We start from the raw sequence: 27,712 nt of genomic DNA on the forward strand, positions 1-27,712 counted from the left end.
ATACTGAGGTCACTTTCATGATTTGATACAAATGCATTAGTCCACAGTCCTAATTGTAATAGAAAAGAAACTAATATTTCTACCATAGAATAATAGATTTACAGCGTGGGAGGAGACAACGCGACCATGCCGACCAACAAGTAGCCATCCAACCTCACCTCACTTTCCAGCTCTTGGTCTACGGCCAAGGGCATCTCAAGACCATATCCAAGCATGTGATGAAGATTTCAGCTTCTATTCCTGTTTTAGGCAATGAATTCCAGATCCCCCACCATTTTCTCGGGAAAGAGACTTCCTCTTGAATCCCCTCTCAACCCTCTGTCCTATGCCATTTATGGACCCATCGTCCCACTAAATCAGATGATTCCAATTATTTGAAGGAACCTAAAAGTATTTACATATATTACAGATCAAAGAGAATGCCATAATTGCATGAATTCCTGCCATGCCTTTTCGTCTTTGACACACTCAGCCCTGCAAATATGTTATATTTAATGTAGTGACGCCTTCCCAGAAAATCAATGTCATTTTGGTGGAGGATATATTCTCAATCTCTTTAGACTTCTTCAGCTGCTGAAAGAAAGCCTGGTTTAGTCATTCTTCCTACTGTGTTTTTATTGATGTTTATTGCAAGGGGAATTAATTATAAAAGTAGGGAATCTTGCAATGGCTGCACAGAGCCTTGGTGAACCCACCTCTGACATATTATGCATGGTTTTGCTCTCCTTATTTGAGAAAGGATATAATTGCATTCAAAGCAGTTCAGATAAGGTTCATTCCACCGAAAAGGTTTGGATAGGTTGGGCTTGTATCATTTGAAATTTAGAAGAATGAGAGGTAATCTTATTGAAACATATAAAACCTGAGGACTCCATAGGGTGGACATTGAAAGGTTGTTTCCCCTTGTGGGAGCGATGAGAACAAAGGGAGGCACAGTTTAACAATAAGCTATCTCTCATTTAAGATGGAGATGAGATTTCTTTTCTCTTAGAAGGTCACCAGTCTCTGGAATTCTCTTCACCAGAGAACAGTAGAGACAGGGTCATTGAATATTTTGAAGACTGAATTAGATAGATTGTTGGCTGACAAGGGAATCAAAGGGTTTAGGTGATACACTGTAAAGAGGACGGTGATCACATCAGCCATGATTTTATCAAACGGCGGAGCAGGTTCAAGGGGCCGAATGCTATATTCCTCATTCACATGTTGGCATGTATGTTCGTGTATAATTTTAAGACTATAAAAATTAATTCTACTGTGAACTTTAGTTTTCTTCACTGAAATTGACCCAAATCCAGAAATGAATGCCTTGTAGAATCTGACATTTCCAAAGTTGATCACTTCTCACTAACTCTGCAGGGTGATTAAAAACTATGACCAGATGTTTCTGTTGGCTATGTAGCCAGTGCAAAATTTTAAATATTTTTGTTTTGTTTTTACAGAAGTGTGCTGGCAGTTTGGAAGTCATATCTTGAAGGAACCTTGCATTTGGCCCAATCTCGAATCATAGCATCTGAAAATTATAGGAATCAGATCTTGGAGCCTGCTAAAATTGTAAAAAGTATTAAAGAGCAACAGCTGAAAAAGGTATTTGGAAATTAGTCTAATTGAGAAATGGCTTCTCATTTGGGATCAGTTAAAACCATAGTTTTTCAGGATAATATTTGCAAATTACAAATATTTATTTCAAAATTCCATTTTCCATTGCATCTTTTCACTAAACAGTTATCCCAGAAAAAATAATTTAAGTTGCTTTCCTTTCATTCAAGCTGTTATGACAATTCTCATAAATATCTAATTTCTTGATCTAAAGAAATATTGATCAGTACAAGAAGTAAATCCAATTTCTACATTTAGATTTTTAAAAGGCTGGCAATATATGTAGCTTTAGTGATCAATTTGATATTGTGCATACTGCATCTTATCTTGGGGCTGGATTCAGGGTAGTGTTCTAGGTCCAACTATGTTCGATGGTGATTGCACAATGTTTAGCACCATTCGTAACTCAGATACTGAAGCAGTCCATACTCAAGTGCAACATGTTCAGGAAAATATCCAGGCCTGGGCTGACAAGTAATATTCATACCACACAAGCACCAGGCAATGACCATCTCCAGCAACACAGAATCTAACCATCACCCTGCAGCGCTCAATGGCATTACCATCACTGAATCCTCGACTATCAACATCCTGGGGATTACCATGACCCAAAATTGAACTGGACTAGTCATATAAATAATATGACTGCAAGAGCAAGTCGGTGGTTAGGAATTCTGTGGAGGGTAATTCACCTCCTGACTCTACAAAGCCCATCCACTATCTGCAAAGCATATGTCAGGAGTATGATAGGATGTTTTCTCTTGCCTGGATAAGTGAACCTCCAGCAGCACTCAAGAAGCTCAACATCCAGGACAAAACAGTCTGTTTGACTGGCATCCCATCCACCACTTTCAGCATTCACTCCCTCCACCACTGATGCACAGTGATAGCCGTGTGTACCATCTATAACGTGCACTGCAACAGCTCACCAAGACTCCTTTGATAGTACCTTCCAAACCCGTGACCTCTTATCACCTAGAAGGACAAAGGCAGCAGGTGCACAGGAACACCACAACCTGTAAATTCTCTTCCAAGCCACACCCAGCCAAGCTGGATCAAAATCCTGGAACTCCCTGTCAGCACTGGCATAAGTATACCAAATGGACTTGCAGGGGTTCAAGAAGGTAGCTCACCATCAATTTCTTGAGGGCAATTGGGGATGAGCAATAAATGCTAGCCTAGCCAACAACACCACATCCTGTGAAAGAATTTTTTAAAAACTATCAGACTGTATCCTTGTCATAAGTGACGAAAAAATTCTGAAAGAGAAGTAGGCATCAAGAAAAATCTCAAATGTAAATAGGAAGTAAAAGCACAAAAACAGAATTTCCAACAAATCAATCAGAACAAGCAATGAAATGAGAAAAAAAATCAAATGCTCAACAACAGCAGCAAACTGACCACTTCTTGTTTCTCTAATTTACTGCAGCTATTTGTTACCTATGAGCACTTTTCTTAATGTTTCTCCCTTAATGATAGCACATTTATCAGAAAATCTTTATTTCAGGCTCTGCTAAGCACACAATCTAGAGTATCACTTGAGCGCTGGGTGAGGGATTTCATAGGGTAGATACAGATGAACTATTTTCTCTGTTTGGAGAATGTTAAAATTAGAGTTAGGTCCTTAAGGAGTGAAATGAGGAAGCACTTTTTCTCACAAAGTCCAGAACTCTTTTTCCCAATGGAGAATTGGCTTGTGAATTGGAATTTTCAAGATTTGTTTTTGTTAAGCAAATGTATCAAAAAATACAGAGCAAAGATGGGATAAATGAAGTTGAGATTTTGGTTCAATGATGATTTAGCTGGACATGCTCAAGGAGCTAAATGGCCTGTTCTGGTCTGCAGTTGCCCTGCACTGGGAGCCATCTGAAAATGTGATTTTTAAATTGGAAGCTTCAGATGGTTCTAAAAAAGTTGGAAGAAAATCTTTTAAATTCTGTGTATTGCACAGACCAACACTGATCCCACGCCATACACATACACACACACACACATCTGCAAACCTCTAAACGATAACCCACGAGGTTCTTCCTTCTACTGAAAACCTTTTCCCTCTTTACTCGGATCGCAGCTGACCTGAGTTGAAAGGCCGGTGAGGTAGGATCAACAACATTTAACGTTTAAAAAAAAGCAATCTGGCTCTGCACTGCAACTCCAAGTAAGCTCAAGTTCGCCGTGTGTTGTGTTATTGGAGGTGGCATCTATTAAATAAACTACTGAGCCAGAGCCATTCAATTGTGTATAAGGGTTGTAAAAGACCACAAGGTATTATTTTATCAAGAACAGTAAGGTAGTTGTCCAGGTAACCTAGTTGACATTTATTTCCTGATCAACACCATTAAGTTGAAAAGCCCACTATCAATTTTTTTAATGTGAATTTGTGATTTTAAAATTGGCTGCCATATTTGCCTATGTAGTAATGACTCCTTTTCAAAAGTAATTCATTGAACCAAATATTTTGCAATGTCCTGAAGATATAAAAAACACAATGCAAATATTTATTTGCATTTTCTTTCTTGTCAGAGATGATCACTTACCAAAACCTAGTACAGGTTAAAGCAATACTTTTACATCCCTGTTGTAATTGTAGAATAACTTCCTTTGTAATTTGGTGAATTGTAATTTGGTTTCGTTAAAGGGAAGTCGTGTCTGACAAATTTACTGGAGTTCTATGAGGATGTGTCTAGGGCGGTGGATAGAGGAGAGCCGGTGGATGTGGTCTTTCTTGATTTTCAGAAGGCGTTTGACAAGGTACCTCACAAGAGGTTATTGCAGAAGGTCAGGGGACATGGAGTTGGGGGTAGGGTGTTAACGTGGATAGAGGATTGTTTGTCAAATAGGAGGCAGAGAGTGGGGGTCAATGGGTGCTATTCGGATTGGCGGATGGTGACTAGTGGAGTGCCCCAGGGGTCGGTGCTGGGGCCTCAGCTATTTACCATTTATATAAATGATCTGGAGGAGGGAACCGAGTGTAGGGTGTCGAAATTTGCTGATGACACCAAGATTGGTGGAATGGCAAATTGTGCGGAGGGTGTGGAGAGTCTGCAGAAGGATCTAGATAGGCTGGGCGAATGGGCCAGGAAATAGCAAATGGAATTTAATGTTGGCAAGTGCGAGGTGGTCCATTTTGGTAGGAATAATGGTAGGAAGGACTATTACTTAAGTGGCGAAAAACTGCAGCAGGCGACGGTGCAGAGGGACCTCGGGGTCCTTGTGCATGAGTCGCAAAAACCCGGCTTGCAGGTGCAGCAGGTGGTCAGGAAGGCGAATGGGATGCTGGCCTTCATAGCGAGGGGGATTGAATATAAAAGTAGGGAGGTCTTGCTGCAGCTGTATAGGGCATCGGTGAGGCCGCAGCTGGAGTACTGTGTGCAGTTTTGGGTGCCGTACTTATGCAAGGATATTTTGGCCTTGGAGGGAGTGCAGAGGAGGTTTACTAGGCTGATGCCGGAGTTGAGGGGGTTGAGCTATGAGGAGAGGCTGAATAAATTAGGCTTGTACTCGTTAGAGTTTAGAAGAATGAGGGGAGATCTCATTGAGCCGTATAAGATGATGAATGGGATGGATAGGATAGAGGTGGAGAGACTCTTCCTGCTCAGAAAGGATAGTAGGACTAGGGGCCACAGCCTCAAGATAAAGGGGAGGCGGTTTAGAACGGAGTTGAGGAGGAACTTCTTCACTCAAAGGGTGGTGAATCTCTGGAATTCTCTGCCCGTTGAAGTGGTGGAGGCTACCTCGCTGAATATTTTTAAGACGCGGGTTGATGGGTTTTTGATAAGAGAGGGGATTAAGGGTTATGGGGAGAGGGCAGGAATGTGGAACTGAGCCACGACAGATCAGCCATGATCTTATTGAATGGCGGGGCAGGCTCGAAGGGCTAGATGGCCTACTCCTGCTCCTATTTCTTATGTTCTTATGAATGTTTTTTTTTTATTTTTAAATCTGTTGAATAGTAATAGTACAGATAGTTGCATTTTAAAGTGGTCACCGTCATTGTGAGTGATTGGACTCAAATAACTTGTTTTCATTGGAGAAAGGATTGAGGAAGTTGCAGTCCAGTTTTTCAAAATGTTTTTGCATGATCTAATTATCAAGCAGTCTGCTTGATTCGAGATCATGCATGGCAACAAAAAAAAATTAATTAGTGAGGGGGCTTGCTTGCCTGCCTAATACAAAGTACTTTGCAAGTGTATTTCCAAACAAGCAACTTGTCATCTGAAAGCTGCCTTTACTCAGTATCGCCAGGATAATGAAAACTTGGAACCCGCCTGCATTTTTGTTGGTCTTTGGCTAGATTTCATCCATTTGGAAGCAATAACACCAGAAACATTTAGAATCACTCAGTTTCGTGGCCTAAAAATGAACCTTCATTTCTGCAATATTACCTGCATTTTCCTAAAAAAATAAATTGGCTGTGGATTATAAAGATCGTTTAAAAGGGAATTTTTGTTTTTGCCTTCTCTTGGATGTTCTTAAAAATTCTTTCTGGACTCCACTCTTTTTTTTGTTTTGCTGAATAATGCAATTTCCTGTCATGAGACACTGTATAAAGGGTGAACAATGTGAAGTAAAATTCAGCATTTGTGATTTATCTGAAAACAAAAAAAACTTGTTTTTTGTGCAAATTTTTAGACACACCATTCTTTCAGTCCCAAATTCTCGTCTTTTTGTCACTGCTTTCCAAATAATTGTCTACCTTTTTAAATCCCTCAGTTAGTGCTACATTATTGCTTCTGGGTCAGTGCATTCCACATTCTCACAGCATTTTGTGTTAAACCCTTCTGAAGGATTTGCTTTTCAATAAATTGGTCTTAATTTCAACATTGTGTCTCCATTGTGCTTGCCTACATTTGGCTAGTGAATTAATGGAAGGATATGAAATAAATTGAGGAAGTGCAGTATAGATTCACTGGGAAATTATCAAGGAGTCATTACTCTTATGGAAACCTAACTGCGAAGTTAGGGCTCTTTCACCAGAGTAGCGCAAGCTCAAATAATTCATTTCCTCTGCAACAACATTGGATTGAAGAATGTAACGATTGGCATGCCGCAAATTAATTACCCAACAAAGGAGGTTCTGCTTCAGTTGTACAAGGCACTGTAGAACTATATCTGGAATTATATTTACAGTATTGGTCTCCATTTTTAAGATACAAGTGTATTAGAAGCAGTTCAGAGAAAGTTTACCAGATTAAGAATTGGAATGGGGAAAAGTTGGATAGTTTGGCTTATATCCATTGGAATTTAGAGTAAGGGGTAACTTGATTGAAACCTTTGAGATTTTGAGGGGTCTTGACAGAGTAGAAGTGGCGAGGATGTTTCCTCAAGAGAGAATCTAGAACTAGAGGCCAATGTTTGAAAACAAGATCACTCACATAAGACAGCAATAGGAGATTTTCTTTTCTGAGGGTTCAGAGTCTTTGGAAGTCTTCCTCAAAAGGCAGTAAAAGCAGGGTCGTTGAATGTTTTTAAGGCCAAGCTGAATAGATTCTTGATTAACAAAGAGATGAAAGGTTGTTCGGGGTAGGCAGGAGTGACAGTTACAGTCAGATAAGCAATGATCTTATTCAGTGATGGGCAACCTCAGCTAGTGAGTGGCCCTCCTCCTTCTCAGTGGGCTGCAAGATTGAAATCAGGCTTGTTCACTACCCTTATCCCATGAATAAGATTAAATACATTTAATATATGTTGCATATTTCATAATGAGTTATATATAATGCTTAATCATTTATATATATATTAATACAACTATCATCAACTTAATAAAGTAAAAACAAAAGAAATATTTACACTTTGGACACAGAAGGAAAGCATGGCTCTCATAGTCAATATTGTGTGCAATCAACATGCTCCTCACTTCACCTACTCTTGCTTCACTTGTTTATCACTTCAGTCGTACCAGTAGGAAAGAAACTATGTGGACAGAAATCAGCAGAATGTTACAACCTTGCAAGTGGGCAGCAGTCAACGAAGTGTCTCCTGGGCTGCACTCAGAACTCAGATGTACCTCTCGTGGTCCTTGAGCTGCAGGCACCCACCACTGATCTTAGTAAATGGCAGAGCAGGCTTGAGGCGCCCATTCCTCCTATTTCATTTGTTCATATACATGGTTTTATGTTTGCAATACGTTTTCTCTTGAGGTAGCAGACTTGGAAGGATAACTGCCAATTGAGTGTTGTTCTCAGTATCTAGGAATAGTTGAATATCTTAACTGCGTTTTAACAACTTTTTAAGGAAGATGCAAGTTAAAAATATGTAAGTTACATTTACTGGATATTGAAAGTAACAGCCATCTTCCATCATTTTGTGATCGTGATTATCAGTTCATATTAACAAGAAAAACTTTTCTCTTATGTTGCATCTAATATACAGTGTTATCTTGTTTCTGCAGTGCATTGATCAGCTGACAAAGATTCAGGCTGAATTCCAGGAGACTGTGAAGGATCTGGCAAAGTCTAAAAAGAAGTATTTTGAGCTGGAACAGATGGCTCACGCAGCACGGGAGAAAGCGGATATAGAGGCCAAGTGTGTTAATTTTTTTTTCTATATTATATTAATGGGAGATATTTTGCCATCTGCTACTTCAAGACAAAATGGTTTCAGCATTTAATTTGTTCTTCAAATATTTATACTTCAATTGTATAAGTCAGTGTGCTGAGACACATTTCTCATGTAACACACAGATACAAAATGTGTTACCTGGCCGCTTCTGTTCCTGCTCATAGAAATGACTAAATACGTGCCTACCGGAAAGCTGATGTCTGAAAGTCATTCTGTTTGACGTTTACTGAAATTTAAATGTATTTGTGGAATTTGTAAAAGGCTGTGTTACAGTGCCACTATCAGTAATGCTGATAGAATCTGCTGTGTTTTATTTAAATGTAGAATTGCAATCACAAGAGTAACATTGTAATGAGAAACCACCTAGCTTAATTTTAGATTAGCATCATGAAAAGCATTACTGCAACAGATGTTAAGATGAGTTGAAAAATGAGAAAAGCAAAAACATGGTAATGAAGCTTTGAAATAATAAAAAGCGCTGCAAAACTCAATAGATCAGACAGCATCTGTGGAGGGAAACCAAGTTGGTGTTTCAAATTAACGTCCTTGCATTGAATGTTCTGATAACAGGTTATCAATCACTTCGCTACTGTACCTTGTATTCCATGAGCCATAATTTTGTTCAGGTCTGCTGAGTGGCACTGTATGTAACCATATCAACAGCATCACTCTCATCAACACTCTGCTGCCTCGTCAAGAAACTCTAACAAATTAATTAAACATAATTTTCCCTAAAGAAATCCAAGTTGGCTTTCCTTTGTTAACCCATATTTGTCCAAATGACTGTTAGTTGTGTCTGATTATTGTTTTTAGAAGTTCCCCCAACATTGAAGTTAAACAGACTGGCCTGTGGTTCTTGGTTATCCTTGCACCTTTTTTTGAACAAGGATGTAAAATTTGCAATGCTTCAGTCCTCTGGCATCACTCCTGAGCCTAAGGAAAACTGAAAATTTATGGCCAGTGCCTCTGAATAAAGGGTTACACTATCATTTTCCTCAGTATCTTCGGAAGGACAACACATGCAGCCAAATCAACGATGCCCAGCTTCCATAAATGAATTTTTAGAAAATCCAGCCCTGATGCCTTATATATTTACAGACTCATTGAATCATTACAGTGCAGAAGGAGACCATTTGGTCCATCGAGTCTGCACCAACTGTCTGACAGAGCATTTTCCCAGGCCCATCCACCACCCTATCCCCATAACCCCATCCATTTACCTCGCTTATCCCTCTAACCTGTACACTATATAGGGACACTAGGGGGCAATTGGCCCTGGCCAATACACCAAACCTGCACATCTTTGGACTGTGGAAGGAAACGAGCACCCGTGCAGACACGGGGAGAACGGACAAACTCCACAAAGAATCACCCAAAGCTGGAACTGAAACATGGTCCCTGGTGCTGTGATGCAGCAGTGCTAACCACTGTGTGCCGTGCTGCTCAAGCAGCATCTCTCAGACTTTCTTACTAATTTTGAACTGTTCTAGAGTGTGAATTGCCTCCTATTTAACCATGGCCTAGGTAGCATCTTCTTCCTTCATAAAGACAGATGAAAAATGTTTGTGTATGTCAGCTGTGCCCTCTACCTCCTTGTGTAAATCTCCTTTTTGGTGACTGTTTGGTCCTACTGCCCCTTTTACCACCATTTTACTATTCATAGACCTATAGAAGACTTGGGATTGCCCATTAAGGTGGTTATTACTCCGTTTTCATACTCTGCTTCTCTTATTTGCTTTTTCGCCTCCTCACTTTAACCTTCTTTATTCAGCCTGCCTCTCAATTGTATTTTCTGCCAGACATTACTCACTAGCACACTTTTTCTTCTTCTTTTGAATATCTAACTGCTTTGTTAGCCCAGGAGTTCTGGTTTTGTTTGCCCTATCTTTCACTTTTGAGGGGATATGTCTTGGCTGTGCCTAAGCTATCTCCTTTTTGAAGGTAGCCTTTGTTCAGCTATTATTTTCTCTACCAACCTTTGACTCCAATTTATTGCACTCAGATATGTTCTTTCTTCATTGAATTTGGCTTTCCCCCACATAATTATCCTTCCAGTAATACACTAAACTTACACTCAGGGTTTAGGATCTAGTAACCTTTTTTTTTGCAGAAATTATTTGGAACAAGAAAGGTACGTCACATGTATTTTAAAACGAAGGTGTTTTGCTGCAACTAAATAAGGGTCTGAGACAGAACATATTTAAGATCTTGTTTCCTTTATCGACTAGATAATATGCAATTTGGTAGGTTATCTCTTTAATTGTAAAAACTTCTGATGCTCAGAAAAGATTTTTAAAATTCTGTACCAACAATGAAGCAATTGTAAATACCTAAAGGACCATCTAGTTTGGCAACAAAGATGATGTAGAAAAGACCCAGAGTAGATGAAGTCAATTAAACAAAATGCAGAAGAGTTACTGTTTAAATCAATCAATATACTATTGAAGTAATGTAATGGTAAATATTAAATATTTTTATATTATTAGATGGAGTTTAAATTATATCATTGAATTTAACTGATGCTCTGTAAGTACACCTGACTTCAAAATAACCTAATTAACAATTCGAAACAAGCTTTTCCTCATTTACTGTTAACTCAGCTAATCTTCAAGTAAATTGAAGAAAGACTTGAGGATCTGTTGCAGATTGCAGCATGCTTAGTGACCAATTTTAATATGTAAACGAAGATTACACATTTCTTGCTATCACGTAGATATCAGGTAGTGTAAGTCTAATAAACATGAGGTTCAAGTTAGCCAAGTGGCTAAATCTGAGAAGGGATTTGCAGCAAACCTAAATTTGTAGAACTTGCCCATAAAATAGATTATTTAATACTGGGAATACCTACAAGAAATTTCCACTGCAGGGACTTGTTCTTCAGTCTTGTATCTTGACTTGTTTTGAGAATTTCATTCCGACTTTTATGTGCCTGGGCATTTGTAGATAGTGGGGTGGCACAGTAGTTAGCCCTGCTGCCTCTCAATACCAGAGACCGGAATTCGATTCCCAGCTTGGGTCACTGTGTGGAGTTTGCACATGCTCCCTGTGGCTGCATGGGTTTCCTCCGGGTGCTCCTGTTTCCTCCCACAGCAGATTAGGTGGATTGGCCGTGCTAAATTTTCCTTCAGTATATCTGAACAGGCGCTGGAGTGTGGTCACTAGGGGATTTTCACAGTAACTTCATTGCAGTGTGAATGTAAGCCTGCTTGTGACTAATAAACTTTACTTTGATATATTTTGAGAGAGATACTTCATGGATATTTTGTTTTATCCTATTCGTATGGAGTTATGAAAGTGATGTAGCGTAGCTATGTGTGCGCAGGCTTACAATTCAGAATGAAATGCAGGTTGTGATTTCAAAAAGATATTTTTCAATTTTTATACAGTGTAAGTAATTAAATAAAATTTGTGGTAAATAGTAAATCTAGGTTTTTATTGTGTCCCTGGGTTTGGAGGAGGATATTTTAATAAGCTGACTTAAAGTGACTGATATGGATTGAGCTACATTTGGGACTTTTTATAGCTACAGTCACGACTTTTTATAGTTCCTTGCAGTCTTGGGCAGAGCAGGAAACATACCAAGCTGTGATACAACCAGAAAGGATGCTTCCTTTCTGTAAAAGTTAGTGAGAGTCGGAGCTGACAGGCCAAATTTCCTTATTTTTCTGAGGAAGTAGAGGCATTGGTGAGCTTTCTTAATTATACTGTCGGCATGGGAGGAATAGGACAGGTTGTTGGTGATTTGGACGCCTAAAAACTTGAAGCTCTCGACCCTTTCTACTTCGTCCCTATCGATGTAGACAGGCATGTTCTCCTTTACGCTTCCTGAAGTTGATGACGATCTCCTTTGTTTTGTTGAGATTGAGGGAGAAATTATTGTTGCCACACCAGTTCACCAGATTCTGTATCATTTTTTGTACTCTGCATCATCATTGTTTGAGATCCGACCCACTACAGTGGTGTCGTCAGCAAACTTGAAAATCGAATTGGAGGGAAATGTGGCCACACAGTCATAGGTTTATAAGGAGTATAGTAAGTGACTGAGAACACAGCCTTGTTGGGCACTGGTGTTGGGGATGATCATGGAGGAGGCACTATTGCCTACCCTTACTGATTATGGTCTGTGAATTAGGAAGTTCAGGATCCAGATGCAGAGGGAAGTGCCAAGGCCCAGGCAACGGAGTTTGGTCATCTGTTACACTTAGATATTTTTCCAGAATCTGTTTATTTAACTGTTTTAACTTTGTACTTGTTGCAAAAAGCTTTACAGCACATGATGAGAGCGTTCTGTCCATTATTCCTATGCTGGTTCTTTGTTATATGAGCCAAAATTATTCCTTTTGTCCTTCTTCTTCCTCAGATGTTTTTCACAGTTTTTTCTTGTTTAGTTAGTTTTCTAATAACAGATGCAATTTTGCTGAACCTTGGCTAAGTGGTAGTGCTGCTGTCTCTGAATCAGAAGGCTGTGGGCTTAAGTGCTGCAGTGGCATGAACACACAGCATAAGCCTCCATGACATCACCCAGCAATTTTAACTGTTGGTCCTTAATTCCATTAGACCAAGTGACTGCACCCCTCTCCTCCTTCCTTCTCCACACACACACACACACACACACACACACACACACACACACACACACCCGCCCCCACTGATTGAATTTGGAGTCAGGCAGGCCACAGCATGCTGCATGCAATTTTCAGTGAAATTCTCAATGATGCTTCAAAATGTGGTTGCACTTCCTAAAGCAAGGCTGCAGTTCTGCTTGCATTTTCATTTCTGACCTCTGGAAGACATCCAGGCTACATCGACGTGGAGAAGGTTCTCCTGTGCTTTTCAAATCTCTCCTGGAGATCCTTGTGGACGAAGTCAGAGCAAGGAGGTAGCAACTGCCCCCCAGGAGCTGCATGAATATTCCCAAGACGGATGGCAACCAAGAGATGGTTGAAAGGGTCAGCATAACCCTCAGCATGGGTTTCAATTACCCCACGAGAGCAAGAGTGAGTACACCTCTTCACATCTCCAGCTTTCGTAACAGCACCTGACAATACTCTGTTCGTTCCGTTCTCTATCACTGAACAATTTCCTTCCCTCTATCATGTCCTTCAGGGCACAATCGTGTAAACAATCATTCATTTCTTCCTTTCTTCTTTTTAGATCACACACTAACAACAGTCTCTTCTCACATACCATAATTTGCACAAAAAGCAACTTTTTCTCATGCTCTATTTCATGTTATGTGATGTGGAGATGTCAGTGTTGGACTGGTGTGGGCACAGTAAGAAGTTTACAACACCAAGTTAAAGTACAACAGGTTTATTTGGAATCCTAGTGCTCCAAAAGCGCGTGATTCCAAATAAACCTGTTGGACTTCAACCTGGTGTTGTGAAACTTCTTACTGTGTCATGTTATATGCACTTTCTGTATTCATCATCTCCGCGCACCATTCCATCTTGCTTCTTCACCATCTATCAACACATGCACTGATTAAACAAGCCCCATTAATCTCTGACAATTTTTAACTCACTTTCCATGGATAATGTGGTGGAAAGGAACAAGACATCAACAACATCATTGCCTTCAACAAAGCAGAGTAGAATGCTCTGGAATGATTCAGACAAGCCATCAGCATCAGTGAAGGTGAGGCTTGTTGGACAAGCTCAGCAACCTGTCTGCATATTGCTTGCAACCCTTCTTACCCCTAAACAATTATGCAGTCTGTTCCACAAATTTGAGATGCATTCCCAGGCTCTTACCTGTAAATACCAAGCTTCTTCTTCTGCCATCTTATCACTTTTCTTTCCTTTCTGATTCCTTTTTGCCAAAAGATGTATCCAAACAAGAGGAAGACAATCATCCTGCAGGCACTCTGTCAGGCACTCCATTTGCTCAAACGCCAACAGAGATTGGCATTCCATATGGATTAGATCTTGAACCAGAGAGGCTTGCAAGTGGTAAAACGCCTAGCATAAGCGAGCAGAACCACGTACTACTGGCAAAGAGCACGTAGGAGATGGCTTATTGAGTGCAAGATCCTCTCTCTGATCTGCTGAGGATAACATAAATGAGGATGGCCATGAAAGGAAAACTTGTGCAATTTTCAAACAACCGTAAGAAATGTTGGAAGACTTGCCAGGAAGGGAACCAATTTCTATATTTCAGCACTGCCTGCACTTCAGAAGAAATTTATTAACCATGACATACTTTGGAAAATCCTGGAATGTTGAAATATACTTTACAAATACGAGCTCTTTCTTTTGGCAAAGGACAAATGAAAGACTGTTAAGCATAGAGAATGTGTAGCTTTGGCTGAATGACTGAGCAATTAACTGATCCCACAAGTTCCTTGCTGCAAGACATTCAGCTGGCCTTCTATTTCTGCTGTTTCCTTAGCCGGTAATGACAGCTACTGCTTTGACTTCTCCAAATTAAAAACTCTCAGTCTGGTTATGCAGTGAAGTATACAAGACAGTTTGGTGTGGAAGGCTCCAAATGCAACATCCTGCTGGGAGCTCCTGGACCTATCGAGACACCTGAGCCATTTGTTCAGCATCCTAATGATGTGCACATTAATAATCCTGATAGACCCAAGCTTTGATTATACCTTTGTTGCTGAGTAATTTTTAGTTTGCAGAGGGATTCATACATGTCAATCCCATGGGGGTCGGTTTATCATTTTCCTGGGTTCATCATATACACTGTATTATGAGAAAATTGACCTTGCTTGTCTGATCAACCATGTACTGCACAATAATGGGGAACAGCCTTTTCTAATTGCCAATGTTGCTGACTGGTATCCGGATGGTACTCTGCATTTTGGGAAAGTCAACTAATGCTTAAAAAAAACCCCTAGGATGTCCCTGAGATCAGTGTGGAAGTTTATATGCTGTTCTGCTCTTGATAGCTGCCAATTGCCGCAGACTGGGCAATGCAAATGATGTCCTCTAGATTGAAATAAGCTAATGATGGAAAAAGTTGAGGGCTCTGCTGACTTTGAGAGCCTGTTGGCCAGACAATGACCTCCTGGTCCTGTTGCAGGAGATTCACCAGACCTCTTGGAAAAGCACAGAAAAAGCAGCAGGCTGAAAATATAGCTTGAAACACTGCCATTTTAACTACCCACCCTACTTGCATCTGATGGACATTGCCACAAAAAGGCCAATTTTTAACAATTTATGTATCCTTCTCCTTCGGGTACCATATCTAAAGAGACGCTGGCAACCATGGAATTCCATTGGCTTGGTCCATGGTTATGCTTGGCAGTGTACTGCAGTGGTTTGCTATTTGCCTTCTTCAGTATGGCTGACTAAGAAACTCCACAATTTATTGCCTGCCACCAGGCATATTGGAAGGATTTACAGGCTGATAATCAACCTGTTTGACCATGTAATGTGCGCATCTCCCATGGCCATCAAGCTGTAATGTGGGACTTGAATCCAGTTCTGGCCTAGAGGTACTCACTAAGCAAAAGGACCTCCTTTATTTATGTATAAAACATATATAAACGTAAGTATGCATTTTAAATCTTGACAAATTGTCAGTTGGCTTGACAAAGGAAATAGTAACAGTGAATTATTTCTACTTTGACATCCGATGCTTCCCTAAACCAGGTTTGCACTAAATCGATAAAATCAAGTGCGCTGTTTAAATCCAAGATTTTCTTTATTTTCAGGTCAAAACTTAGTCTGTTTCAATCAAGAATAAGTTTACAGAAAGCAAGTGTAAAGGTGAGTTGTACAACAATTTAAATGACTATTTCTTGGTGATCTTACTCTTGCGCAATTAATTTTCATGAAATATTTCTGCGATTTGTCCCAGTTCTGCTTAGTTTAGCCAAATGGAAATTGTCTGAAATTTTGAACAACTTGATGTTGAGGCATTCCTTAACCATATTTGTAACAAGATGAGAACAGTTTATTTTCCTACACTGGGCTAGAAGGACTAATTGTACACAGTTAATAGTACTTTGCCAAGAAATTCTGAAGCAATAGCAAGATTGAAGTTGGAGAATTAAAACACACGACCACCTAATTAATTGAACCCACAATCTCTGAATGGTGGATTGAGCACATTACTTGGGTACACTAATCCTCTGAACATCATAGAATTATGATCTGATATAAATAGGATTAATGTGGGAAAGACTGTTCAAAATAATTTAAGAAGGCACATGACCCAGACCCAGCCGTCAGTGTGGGTGTTGTACAGAGACGTGTGTAGACGTAAGCATGGAGACAGCTCTTAATTTGTAACCTTTACTGTACATTTAGCTCTAGTAGTTTATAAAGATTTAGCATTAACCTACGGAAGATTACAAAGACTTATTTGAGACATGCGGGATAAAAACCCAGAACCTTGCTAAAATGGATAAGCTGAAATGCTATAAAACTGAGAAAAATTCAACAAAGAATCCTGACCTCAAAAAAGCTTCAGAAGAAGCAGAGGCACTGAGGAAATGCTCCAAAGAAAGGCTTGGAAGCTGAGGCAAAGATTTAAAATTCCTTACTGAAGTAGAAGACTCCATTGAACCTCCTTTGAGAGTCCAGCTTCATAGTGCAGACGACAGAACACGAAGGATGAGCTAAATCTTTTAAAATCCCAGGCTGCAGCAAGTCCTGAGATATATATTTTAAGTAATTCAGTGTTCGATGTTTGAAAGAGACCCATAGCTGAAACATGATCCCCAAGTCAGTACATAAGAACATAAGAAATAGGAGCAGGACTGGGCCAACTAGCCCTTCGAGCCTGCCCTGCCATTCAATAAGATCATGGCTGATCTGTCGTGGCTCAGTTCCACATTCCCGCCCTCTCCCCATCACCCTTAATCCCCTCTCTTATCAAAAACCCATCAACCCGCGTCTTAAAAATATTTAGCGAGGTAGCCTCCACCACTTCAACGGGCAGAGAATTCCAGAGATTCACCACCCTTTGAGTGAAGAAGTTCCTCCTCAACTCCGTTCTAAACCGCCTCCCCTTTATCTTGAGGCTGTGCCCCCTAGTCCTACTATCCTTTCTGAGCGGGAAGAGTCTCTCCACCTCTATCCTATCCATCCCATTCATCATCATATACGGCTCAATGAGATCTCCCCTCATTCTTCTAAACTCTAACGAGTACAAGCCTAATTTATTCAGCCTCTCCTCATAGCTCAACCCCCTCAACTCCGGCATCAGCCTAGTAAACCTCCTCTGCACTCCCTCCAAGGCCAAAATATCCTTGCGTAAGTACGGCGCCCAAAACTGCACACAGTACTCCAGCTGCGGCCTCACCGATGCCCTATACAGCCGCAGCAAGACCTCCCTACTTTTATATTCAATCCCCCTCGCGATGAAGGCCAGCATCTCATTCGCCTTCCTGACCACCTGCTGCACCTGCAAGCTGGGTTTTTGCGACTCATGCACAAGGACCCCGAGGTCCCTCTGCACCGTCGCCTGCTGCAGTTTTTCTCCACGTAAGTGATAATCCTTCCTACCATTATTCCTACCAAAGTGGACCACCTTGCACTTGCCAACATTAAATTCCATTTGCCATTTCCTGGCCCATTCGCCCAGCCTATCTAGATCCTTCTGCAGACTCTCCCCACCCTCCGCACAATTTGCCTTTCCACCAATTTTGGTGTCATCAGCAAATTTTGACACCCTACACTCGGTTCCCTCCTCCAGATCATCTATATAAATGGTAAATAGCTGAGGCCCCAGCACCGACCCCTGGGGCACTCCACTAGTCACCATCCGCCAATCCGAATAGCACCCATTGACCCCCACTCTCTGCCTCCTATTTGACAACCATTCCTCTATCCACGCTAACACCCTACCCCCAACTCCATGCCCCCTGACCTTCTACAATAACCTCTTGTGAGGTACCTTGTCAAACGCCTTCTGAAAATCAAGAAAGACCACATCCACCGGCTCTCCTCTATCCACCGCCCTAGAGACATCCTCATAGAACTCCAGTAAATTTGTCAGACACGACTTCCCTTTAACGAAACCGTGCTGCGTCTGCTCTATCAAGCAGTTCCCCTCAAGATGCCTCGCTATTTCCTCCTTGATGACGGATTCTAACATTTTACCTACAACAGACGTTAAACTAACAGGCCTATAATTCCCCGCCTTTTGCCTGGCACCCTTCTTAAACAACGGCGTAACATTAGCCGCTTTCCAATCTTCTGGCACTTCCCCGGAATCCAGCGACGTCTGGAAAATAACCACCAAGGCATCCACTATCACCTCCGCCATTTCTTTCAGGACCCTTGGATGCATTCCATCCGGTCCTGGGGACTTGTCCACAATCAGTCCCTCCAGTCTGTCGAGCACCACCTCTCTGGTAACAGTAATGTCATCGAGACCCTCCAGTCCTATCACCTTTCCATCTCTAACACCCGGCAAATTATTCACGTCCTCCTCCGTGAAGACCGAAACAAAAACAAAACAAAAAAGTACCTAAACCTGATATCTGAGCTCATCCAAATAAAGAGAGAAAAATCATTAAATATTTAGAGAATGTTGTGACTGTCCAGCATTCTAAAAGAAAAAAACGAGCAGAAGTTCCGATTTGACTGATTCAGCAGGTCACAGAATGCTATTCCTTAGCCAGAGACGACATCAAGATGACCCACATGACAGAAGAGAGAGAAGTGGACAAGGAGCTGAGTACAATGTCCATCCATCCACCCTGCAAGAAACAAGTTCAAAAGTAGCGGCAGCCACTGATCAACGCAACAGCTAGACCAGCCAGGTCCAGTTCAACATAAAGGAATGACAGGAAAAGAATGAAAGCATGCCCAGCTGCCAGCTTAACCTCAAAACCACATGGAACAACCAGTAATGACAGAGCCTCAAACCCCTCTGATAAGACTGCCAACTGGATATGCACCACCTGAACCTTTAAATTCAAGGACTTGAAGGGAAAGATGTGATAGTGATAATGTAGTAATAGTGATAAGGTCATTACAACAATATAAATGTATGGGAGTGATAATAATGTCTGACATGAAGTTAACAAGTATAACTTCAAATACATTAGATAAAGACTTGCAAGGAGGTGTATTATAAGGTTTGACATGTATACAAGTTAGTGTGGGATAGAGTTCAGTGATGTTAGAAGGCACATGACCCAGAGCCAGGCGTCAGTGTGATGTTGTACAGAGATGTATGTAGACCTAAGCATGAAGACAGGTCCTAGCTTGTACCTTTTACAAGTGTGATTTCCCCCACCATCCATGTCCTAGTTCAATTATGAATCCAGACCGTGAACTTAGCCAATTCTCACATCTGGATGCATATGTAAAGAGAACTTGATTGAAATATCAAAATCCGATAAAGTCCATGAATTTCACAAGTCGCTGTTTTCAGAAACCAGGAAAAAATAAAAACAAAACTCTAACTTGAAATATCACAGCAGAGGAATGCATTATCAGAAGCACCCATTCTTCCAAATTTAGTTGAAAAGTTCAACTTTTGACATTATCCAATAACCTCCTTTAGCTGAATGGCACATAGCAGGTGAAGGGAAGTGAGATGCTTTTGTCACTCACTTCAGCAGTGAATGCTCCACGTAACTTACCATACCTTTACATGCTTACATTGCAAGGAGAATAAGATGAAATCTAAATAAGAGAATGTTTTAAAAATAGTGGAGAGGGATATAAATAAGCCAAGAATAGAGCCATTTTATAGATTATGGCCAGAATTCTCTGATCTCGCACACCGTGTTATCATTGCTGGCGAAAATGGACAATTTAGTGCGCAACCAAATCTCCATTTAGGTCAGCAGGACCGGAGAATCCCAGCCATGGGTGAGAATGGAGAATTCCAGTCTCTATCTTTGTAATTCATAACTATAGAGGGAAAAACATATTTAAAAAGCCTTGAACTCAATTCGGAAAATTTTATGAGCCTATTTGACATCCAGTATTACATGTTCTGTTTGAATTCCAGTTAAAAGCACGACGCAGTGAATGCAATACAAAAGCTAACCATGCTAGAAATGAGTATCTTCTTACACTGGCAGCTGCAAATGCACATCAAGACCGCTATTATCAAATAGACCTAATAAACATGATGATGGTAAGCAAATCTTTCTATGTTTGTGTTCTTGTGATTTAAAAATTAACTGAAAAAAATAAATAGCACATCCATGCTTTACTTGACATTTAGTTTTTGACACTGGAGTCTGACTTGCAAGTCATGTTGGGTGAAGTTTTTGCATTCCAGACATTACCTTCATGGTTGCATCAAAGGAACAGTTGCTCAAACAATGAAATGTTGTAGTTTTATGATTTCCAGAGGAAGCACCTTTTTAAATTGCATTTTTTTAAAATCAAACCTTAAATTAAGTTCATGTCAGTGAAATACTTGAATATTCACTAAAGCAATGATTTGAGCTATAATTGTAAACTGATTTGTTTTTGTTTTTTGTTCTTCATATTTTCAAAAAAGGGGAGTCATCTTACATTATCCCAAACAAGTAATAACTGCATTTCATCTTTTCCTCTATGACTTATTTTGACCTCAGGACTAAATTAAATCCGTAGTGTGCCTACAATAGTAATGGAGTGATGATTAGTTCTTTCTGTTTTTGAGGTCAGCCTGCAAATTGAGCTTTTGCAGTATCAAAAGATTGTTTCTCTATGATTGTATTATTGTAGTAAGTGTCTAGGTAACTGGTTCATGTTTACCATGTTAAAACTTGAACAGGTCACATTTTAAAAGTCAGATTTCACAACTGCCATTATAGTTCATTCACCTTTCCAACCCAGATATTTTGTCCACTCTGATCTCTTTGTCTATCTTCAAAGTAGTCTGATTTTAAATACTTCACATCCCCCTCTCCTTTCATCCTAATGTTGAGTGCATGATTCAGCTGCTGATGGGCTTGATCTGACCCCTATTAATCTACTTTGGTCCAACCAATTCAGTAATTTGGTGGAAAGTAAACATTGAAATCATTGCTAATGAAGTTGAAATTTGCCATTTTTATCTCTATTCCAATCAATTCAATCCTCAAACATAACTGAGTGTAACTTAAGTAATACTAGTACTTTGTATTCTAATTGCTGATCTAATGGGCATTTAATTAACAACTTGTAATGCAATTCAGCTATTATATATCTAAATAAACAATGTCTCATATTCCCATTTCTGATTTGTCAGTGCTTATATGCTGCAAATATTACTGCTCAGATGGTAATCAGAGATAAATTCCCTCTTGTGGCCCAAATATCAAATTATTAACTTTCTGCCTCCTTGTTCTTACTCCCTCCCAGGTCAGGCTACATCTCTGTCTCCAGTTCTCCCACTCTCATTCAGATGAGATCAGTTCTGTTGATGTCAGAGGTTTGGCACCCCAAGTCTGCCTTCAGGTTTCCATTGCCAGCAAGTTTCAAAATGTAGAGCTGAGGACAAAAAAAAGATGCGTAGTTAGAAAATATTTGCAAGACATGCAGAAGATGCAGGTTTCAAGACTTGTACAAAGAGAGAAAATTAGAGATTTGTAGGCTGTCATAGAAATAAGACGTTTTGAGACTTGGAAAGAAATAAAACAAAGCCAGTAGAATTTGAACAAAATTGTAGCAGAACTGACTAATTTTTTAACTGTCCAGAAGCAATACCACAGAACTATTTTTGATTGCTCTGCGCTAAACATATTGGCCAGGAATTTTAAGATGGCAGAGTGTGTTGAGGCAGCAGACGGGAATGGTAGTGGCAACCATGGGCACTTTGTGTGGTTCCTGATGGCTCTGAGACACGGCAGGAAATGGCCTTTAAATAATCATTAATTGGCTCCTTAAGATTTTGAAGTGGGGCAAGCGCAGGCTGGCTGGCCAGAAGTCAAGGCAGGCAAGTAAAACCAGTGGAAAGCCATCCGGGGTATTTTACACCCACCTCACCCGCAAACCCATTGGTGGGGGGTCTCGTAAATTCTGCTCATGGTGTTTTTCATCACTTTGAATCCCATGATTAGTATGCATCAATCAAGTCCCAGGTCCCAGAACCAAAAGGAGAAAAAATACTCTGGAAGAAGCCCCCTCTTCACAGATTTCCTGGAGGAAATTTTGTTAGCAGTGATAATGACAAACAGCTAAAGAATAGAAAATGTTAGAATAGTAGTAAGACATTGAACATTATGAGTAAAATTTCTGCTGGGTTTATCATCTCCTAAAGTATTGCTGAGCTGGCATTCGTCCCATAACATTCATAAGATAAATTTATACTAAAGACATTTCGAGAGATGTCAATTCTATATGAATTATAAAATATATTCTCCAATTATAAATCATAGCTCTTCTGGGATTAGTACAACAGTGGGATACAATTGCTTTTCTTTAGACTAAAGTCTCCAAAATAGAGCAACTGTTTGCTTGCATGGTTTGAGGATTTAGAGCAGATAAATTATTTTAATTGAATAATTATGGCACATTATGTTTAAAAGAAAATAGTTGTTTTCAGCTTGTAGGTGATTACTAAAATTTGAAATTTGTAATGGATAGCTTAAAGACTAAATTAAAATTGACAAGTTTTTTTAAATCTTTCTGCAATTTATTTATTTTTCTTCCTGTTACACTGACTATTCTCCTCAAGTACCCATGTGTTGAATACGTTTTAGGAATAAGATTGAGAAAGATGGACATACGTGATACAGCTGTGAATTATGTATTCTCACTTGTAACAATGGCCTAGTTGGGAAATGAAATAAGCTAGATTGACATTAGTAATTTTTCCAGTATTTGTGTTTTGAATCAGTGTGCATTTTGAGCGTGATATTTTTAATTTGAAAAACATAGTGTGGCACCTCGTGCAAATAAAACAATTTTTGACTTTGATTTAGTAAACCATTGAACAACATCAGACGAGCATGGTCTGTCTTTCAATAAATGATCCTTTGTTCTGTATATGTATTAACATGGTTAATAATTATATTTGTGTGCAGCATTTTACACTGGTATCCCTAAACAAAAGGCAGGGTGAGATCTTGGGTGAGGTACCATGTCAATGCTTTCTTCTTTAAAATAGATTATGCTATTTAGCCACTTTTGCTAAAAGGAACAAATTAAACTCCCATTAACCTTGGAGAGTCTTCATTCAGATGGTGAGATGCAGTGAAAAAATCTGAGAACAATTCACTGGATTTGAGGTCTTGTAATGGCAATGTGCAGTTAAATTAGTAGTGGTAAGATTGCTAGTTTATGCCAAAATTTCCCATCTCCCTCAGTCTCAGAGCAGTTCATGACACAGGTGGAGGCTGGTCAATAGATTTAAAAGCAAAATGTATATTTTTGAAAATAACTGCCTTGCTTTCTATAAATGACTCCAAGTTGAACCTTAAAGATATGCAATATTGAATAGCTGGAGCAGGCACAATGCAATACTTTGTTCTGAAGCGAAGAAGTGGGGTCTGTCAGCAGACATGGAAAAACATTTGAATGTAATTATTGATAATCTACTGAAAGTTTCTAGTCATTGTGCAGCTGTTAGCAACAAAGCTAATAAAATGGTTGGTTGCATCTCAAGGGTAGTTGGAACAAGTTATTCTAACCTTGCATCTCTAACTTTGTTGAGGCCATATTTGGATCACAAAATACAATTTTGGGCATCCTGCTTTGAAAGGACTTTGTGTTGGGTTACATTGATTGTATTTGAATATCAGAGTATTTATGCATAAGCTCAAGTGATTAAGTAGTTGGGGTTGAATCATACATATGTTCTAGAAGGAACAGACATGATGAGCTCTTTTTTTTTGTCCTGTGCATTATGTTTTGATGTGAACTGAATCAATGGCCAAAGTTGAACAAGTGTGGAAAAATTGAATCTGTAAATTATTATAATTAATATGAAAGGAAAGAGAAAATTGGATGAATTGTAAACTTCGTAAAAATATTTTTTTCCATTCAGAGGTTTATTTGCCCAAACTATTCAGACCAGCCAACCTGAAGTGTCTGTTGAGTAAATATAAAGTTGTCGTAAAATATGCCTTTTTTTAGTAAACCTTCGTTAGTTTTCTTCATAAAACTTAAATCTTATGTAGATTATTCATTGTCTATTAAGTGTTTATCTAACTGAAGAGTTGTTAACGTCAAGCTGAGAATTAAAGCAGGAATGGGAACTCCCAATTCCAGATTTATATACAAGATCGATAGAGATAAGAAAGTGTTGCATTTACAGCTGTGATGAGGGATGATACACTAGAAGGAACATCAAATGAAACTGTATGGATTGAACTAAGGAAGCAAAAGGGGCAATTATACTGTTCAGAATATAAAGTCATCATAGTTCCAGGTGACCATGGGCAGCTCAACCCTTTGAGGGGGAAGAGCTGACTGGTGGTGATTTAACCTAAGGATCACCACATCTCATAGCAAGGAGCAAAGTTGAGAAGGCAGGTCTTCAGGGAATTGAGCTCATGCTGTTGGCATTGCTCTGCATTAATAACCAGCTGAGCTAAAACAGGTGGGCCAAGCAGTATTCAATCGATAACCTCGGTGGTGGACAAATTTTTGAAAAACTCTGAGAGACAATATAAATCATTTTGAGAGAAACAAATTAATTGAGGACAGTTAACATGAATTTGTAAAGGACGTGGTTAATAAATTTTCATACTATGCGAAAATTAGCCTTGGGTTTGATACTGTGGAACAAGACTGGAGACTGCAGGAAGATATCAATGGGCTAATCAAGTTTAAAAGTTTATTTATTAATGTCCTAAGTGGGCTTACATTAACAATGCAATGAAGTTACTGGGAAAATCCCCTAGTTGCTACACTCGGTGACTTAGGGATTTTCACAGTAAAATTACAGCGCCTGTTCGGGGTACACTGAGGCAGAATTTAGCATGGCCAATACACCTAACAAGCACGTCTTGCAGACTGTCGGAGCACCCAGAGGAAACCCATGTAGACACAGGGAGAACATGCAGACTCCACACAGAAAGTGACCCAAGCTGAGAATTGAACCCGATGCCACGGTGCTAACCACTGTGCCAATGTGGGCAAAACAAACAAGACAAGGGAATAATGCAACAAATGGAATTTTGTCCCTCTTTGCTAGAGGGATGGAGTTTAAAAACAGCGTGGTTATGTTGCAGCTGTATAATGTGCTGGTGAGGCCACACCTGGAGTACTGTGTACAATCTGGGTCTCCTTACTTGAGAAAGGATATACAGGCACTGGAGGGTGTACAGAGGCAATTCACTAGGTTGATTCCAGATTGAGAGTGTTGGCTTGTGAGGAGAGACTGAGTAGACTGGGGCTATACTCATTGGAATTAAGAAGAAGAATGATGGGAGATCTTATAGAAACATATAAAGTTATGAAGGGAATAGATAAGATAGAAGCAGAGAAGTTATTTCCACTGCAGGTGAAACTAGAACTAGGGGACATGGCCTCAAAATAAGGGGGAGCAGATTTAGGACTGAGTTGAGGAGGAACCTCTTTTCCACAAAGGTTTGTGAATCTGTGGAATTCCTTGCCCAGTGAAGCAGTTGAGGTTACTTCATTGAATGTTTTTAAGGCAAGGATAGATACATTTTTGAACAGTGGTCTAGAAGACTTCGGCAACACTCGCCTTTGTTGGCCGAGGCCAAAAGTAAAGAGCAGGATCAAAGTTAGGATGGATACTCTTGCCATTTTGTACCTCTTTCTCAGTAAGACAATCTTGATTTCTCTTGAACATACATCAAACCATCCAGCCATGTTGATGGATAGAATTTGGAGTAGATCTCATGACCCCCTTCACTAATTTATTTTACCTTAAGTTAAGCAGACAACCCCGAAATGCAAAATCTTTTAAACTTGTAATTGGAGTGATCGATAACACTGGGGCATAGGTTTAAGTAATTGTTAGACGATAAGAGGGAGAGTATTTTTTCACTCGGGATGTTGTGTTGAGGCACAAAACTCTTGTGTTACTTACAAAACCTTGCATATGCACTTGCAGTGGCATAAATGATGAGGCTACAAACCAAAATGTGGAAGGTGGGATTAGAATGGGTATCACTCTTTTGCAGCTGCATGCATATGATGACCCTTTATGCTGAAGGTTGGAAGGAGCTTTTGATATGGATGGCTTTTCAGTTCTTCAGTCACCCGCCAAGGAAGACCCTATATACTACTCGTCATCATCTACATAAATTGCAGAATTTTTTGCTTCAGTTGATCTATCTGAAAATTTATTGTGTGTGATGAAGAACTTAAGAACATAAGAACATAAGAAATAGGAGCAGGAGTAGGCCATCTAGCCCTTCGAGCCTGCCCCGCCATTCAATAAGATCATGGCTGATCTGTCATGGCTCAGTTCCACTTTCCCGCCCTCTCCCCATAACCCTTAATCCCCTCTCTTATCAAGAACCCATCAACCCGCTTCTTAAAAATATTTAGCGAGGCAGCCTCCACCACTTCAACGGGCAGAGAATTCCAGAGATTCACCACCCTTTGAGTGAAGAAGTTCCTCCTCAACTCCGTTCTAAACCGCCTCCCCCTTATCTTGAGGCTGTGCCCCCTAGTCCTACTGTCTTTTTTGAGCGGGAAGAGTCTCTCCACCTCTATCCTATCCATCCCATTCATCATCTTATACGTCTCAATGAGATCTCCCCTCATTCTTCTAAACTCTAACGAGTACAAGCCTAATTTATTCAGCCTCTCCTCATAGCTCAATCCCCTCAACTCCGGTATCAGCCTAGTAAACCTCCTCTGCACTCCCTCCAGGGCCAAAATATCCTTGCGCAGGTGCGGCGCCCAAAACTGCACACAGTACTCCAGCTGCGGCCTCACCAATGCCCTATACAGCTGCAGCAAGACCTCCCTACTTTTATATTCAATCCCCCTCGCTACGAAGGCCAGCATCCCATTTGCCTTCCTGACCACCTGCTGCACCTGCAAGCTGGGTTTTTGCGACTCATGCACAAGGACCCCGAGGTCCCTCTGCACCGTCACCTGCTGCAGTTTTTCGCCACGTAAGTAATAGTCCTTCCTACCATTCTTCCTACCAAAGTGGACCACCTCACACTTGCCAACATTAAATTCCATTTGCCATTTCCTGGCCCATTCGCCCAGCCTATCTAGATCCTTCTGCAGACTCTCCACACCCTCCGCACAATTTGCCTTTCCCCCAATCTTGGTGTCATCAGCAAATTTCGACACCCTGCACTCGGTTCCCTCCTCCAGATCATCTATATAAATGGTAAATAGCTGAGGCCCCAGCACCGACCCCTGGGGCACCCCACTAGTCACCAACCGCCAATCCGAATAGCACCCATTGACCCCCACTCTCTGCCTCCTATTTGACAACCAATCCTCTATCCACGCTAACACCCTACCCCCAACTCCATGTCCCCTGACCTTCTGCAATAACCTCTTGTGAGGTACCTTGTCAAACGCCTTCTGAAAATCCAGAAAGACCACATCCACCGGCTCTCCTCTATCCACTGCCCTAGACACATCCTCATAGAACTCCAGTAAATTTGTCAGACACGACTTCCCTTTAATGAAACCGTGTTGCGTCCGCCCTATCAAGCAATTCCCTTCAAGATGCCTCGCAATTTCCTCCTTAATGACGGATTCTAACA

At 40.3% G+C, this 27,712-nt stretch overlaps 1 protein-coding gene across 2 annotated transcripts in view; it reads left to right on the forward strand.

The window, feature by feature from the left end:
* fchsd2 (FCH and double SH3 domains 2) overlaps positions 1-27,712 on the forward strand; it is a 244,362-nt gene that overhangs the window by 106,681 nt on the left and 109,969 nt on the right. For both annotated transcript variants that reach the window (XM_080197533.1, XM_080197534.1), the window contains exons 5-8: positions 1,443-1,587; positions 7,991-8,124; positions 15,830-15,884; positions 20,092-20,220. In XM_080197533.1, the coding sequence (XP_080053659.1) occupies positions 1,443-1,587; positions 7,991-8,124; positions 15,830-15,884; positions 20,092-20,220 (463 nt within the window). The remainder of the gene's footprint in view (positions 1-1,442; positions 1,588-7,990; positions 8,125-15,829; positions 15,885-20,091; positions 20,221-27,712) is intronic.

This window comes from Carcharhinus amblyrhynchos, chromosome 10 (assembly GCF_965287045.1).
Source record: "Carcharhinus amblyrhynchos chromosome 10, sCarAmb.v2.hapA, whole genome shotgun sequence".
Classification (NCBI taxonomy): domain Eukaryota; kingdom Metazoa; phylum Chordata; class Chondrichthyes; order Carcharhiniformes; family Carcharhinidae; genus Carcharhinus; species Carcharhinus amblyrhynchos.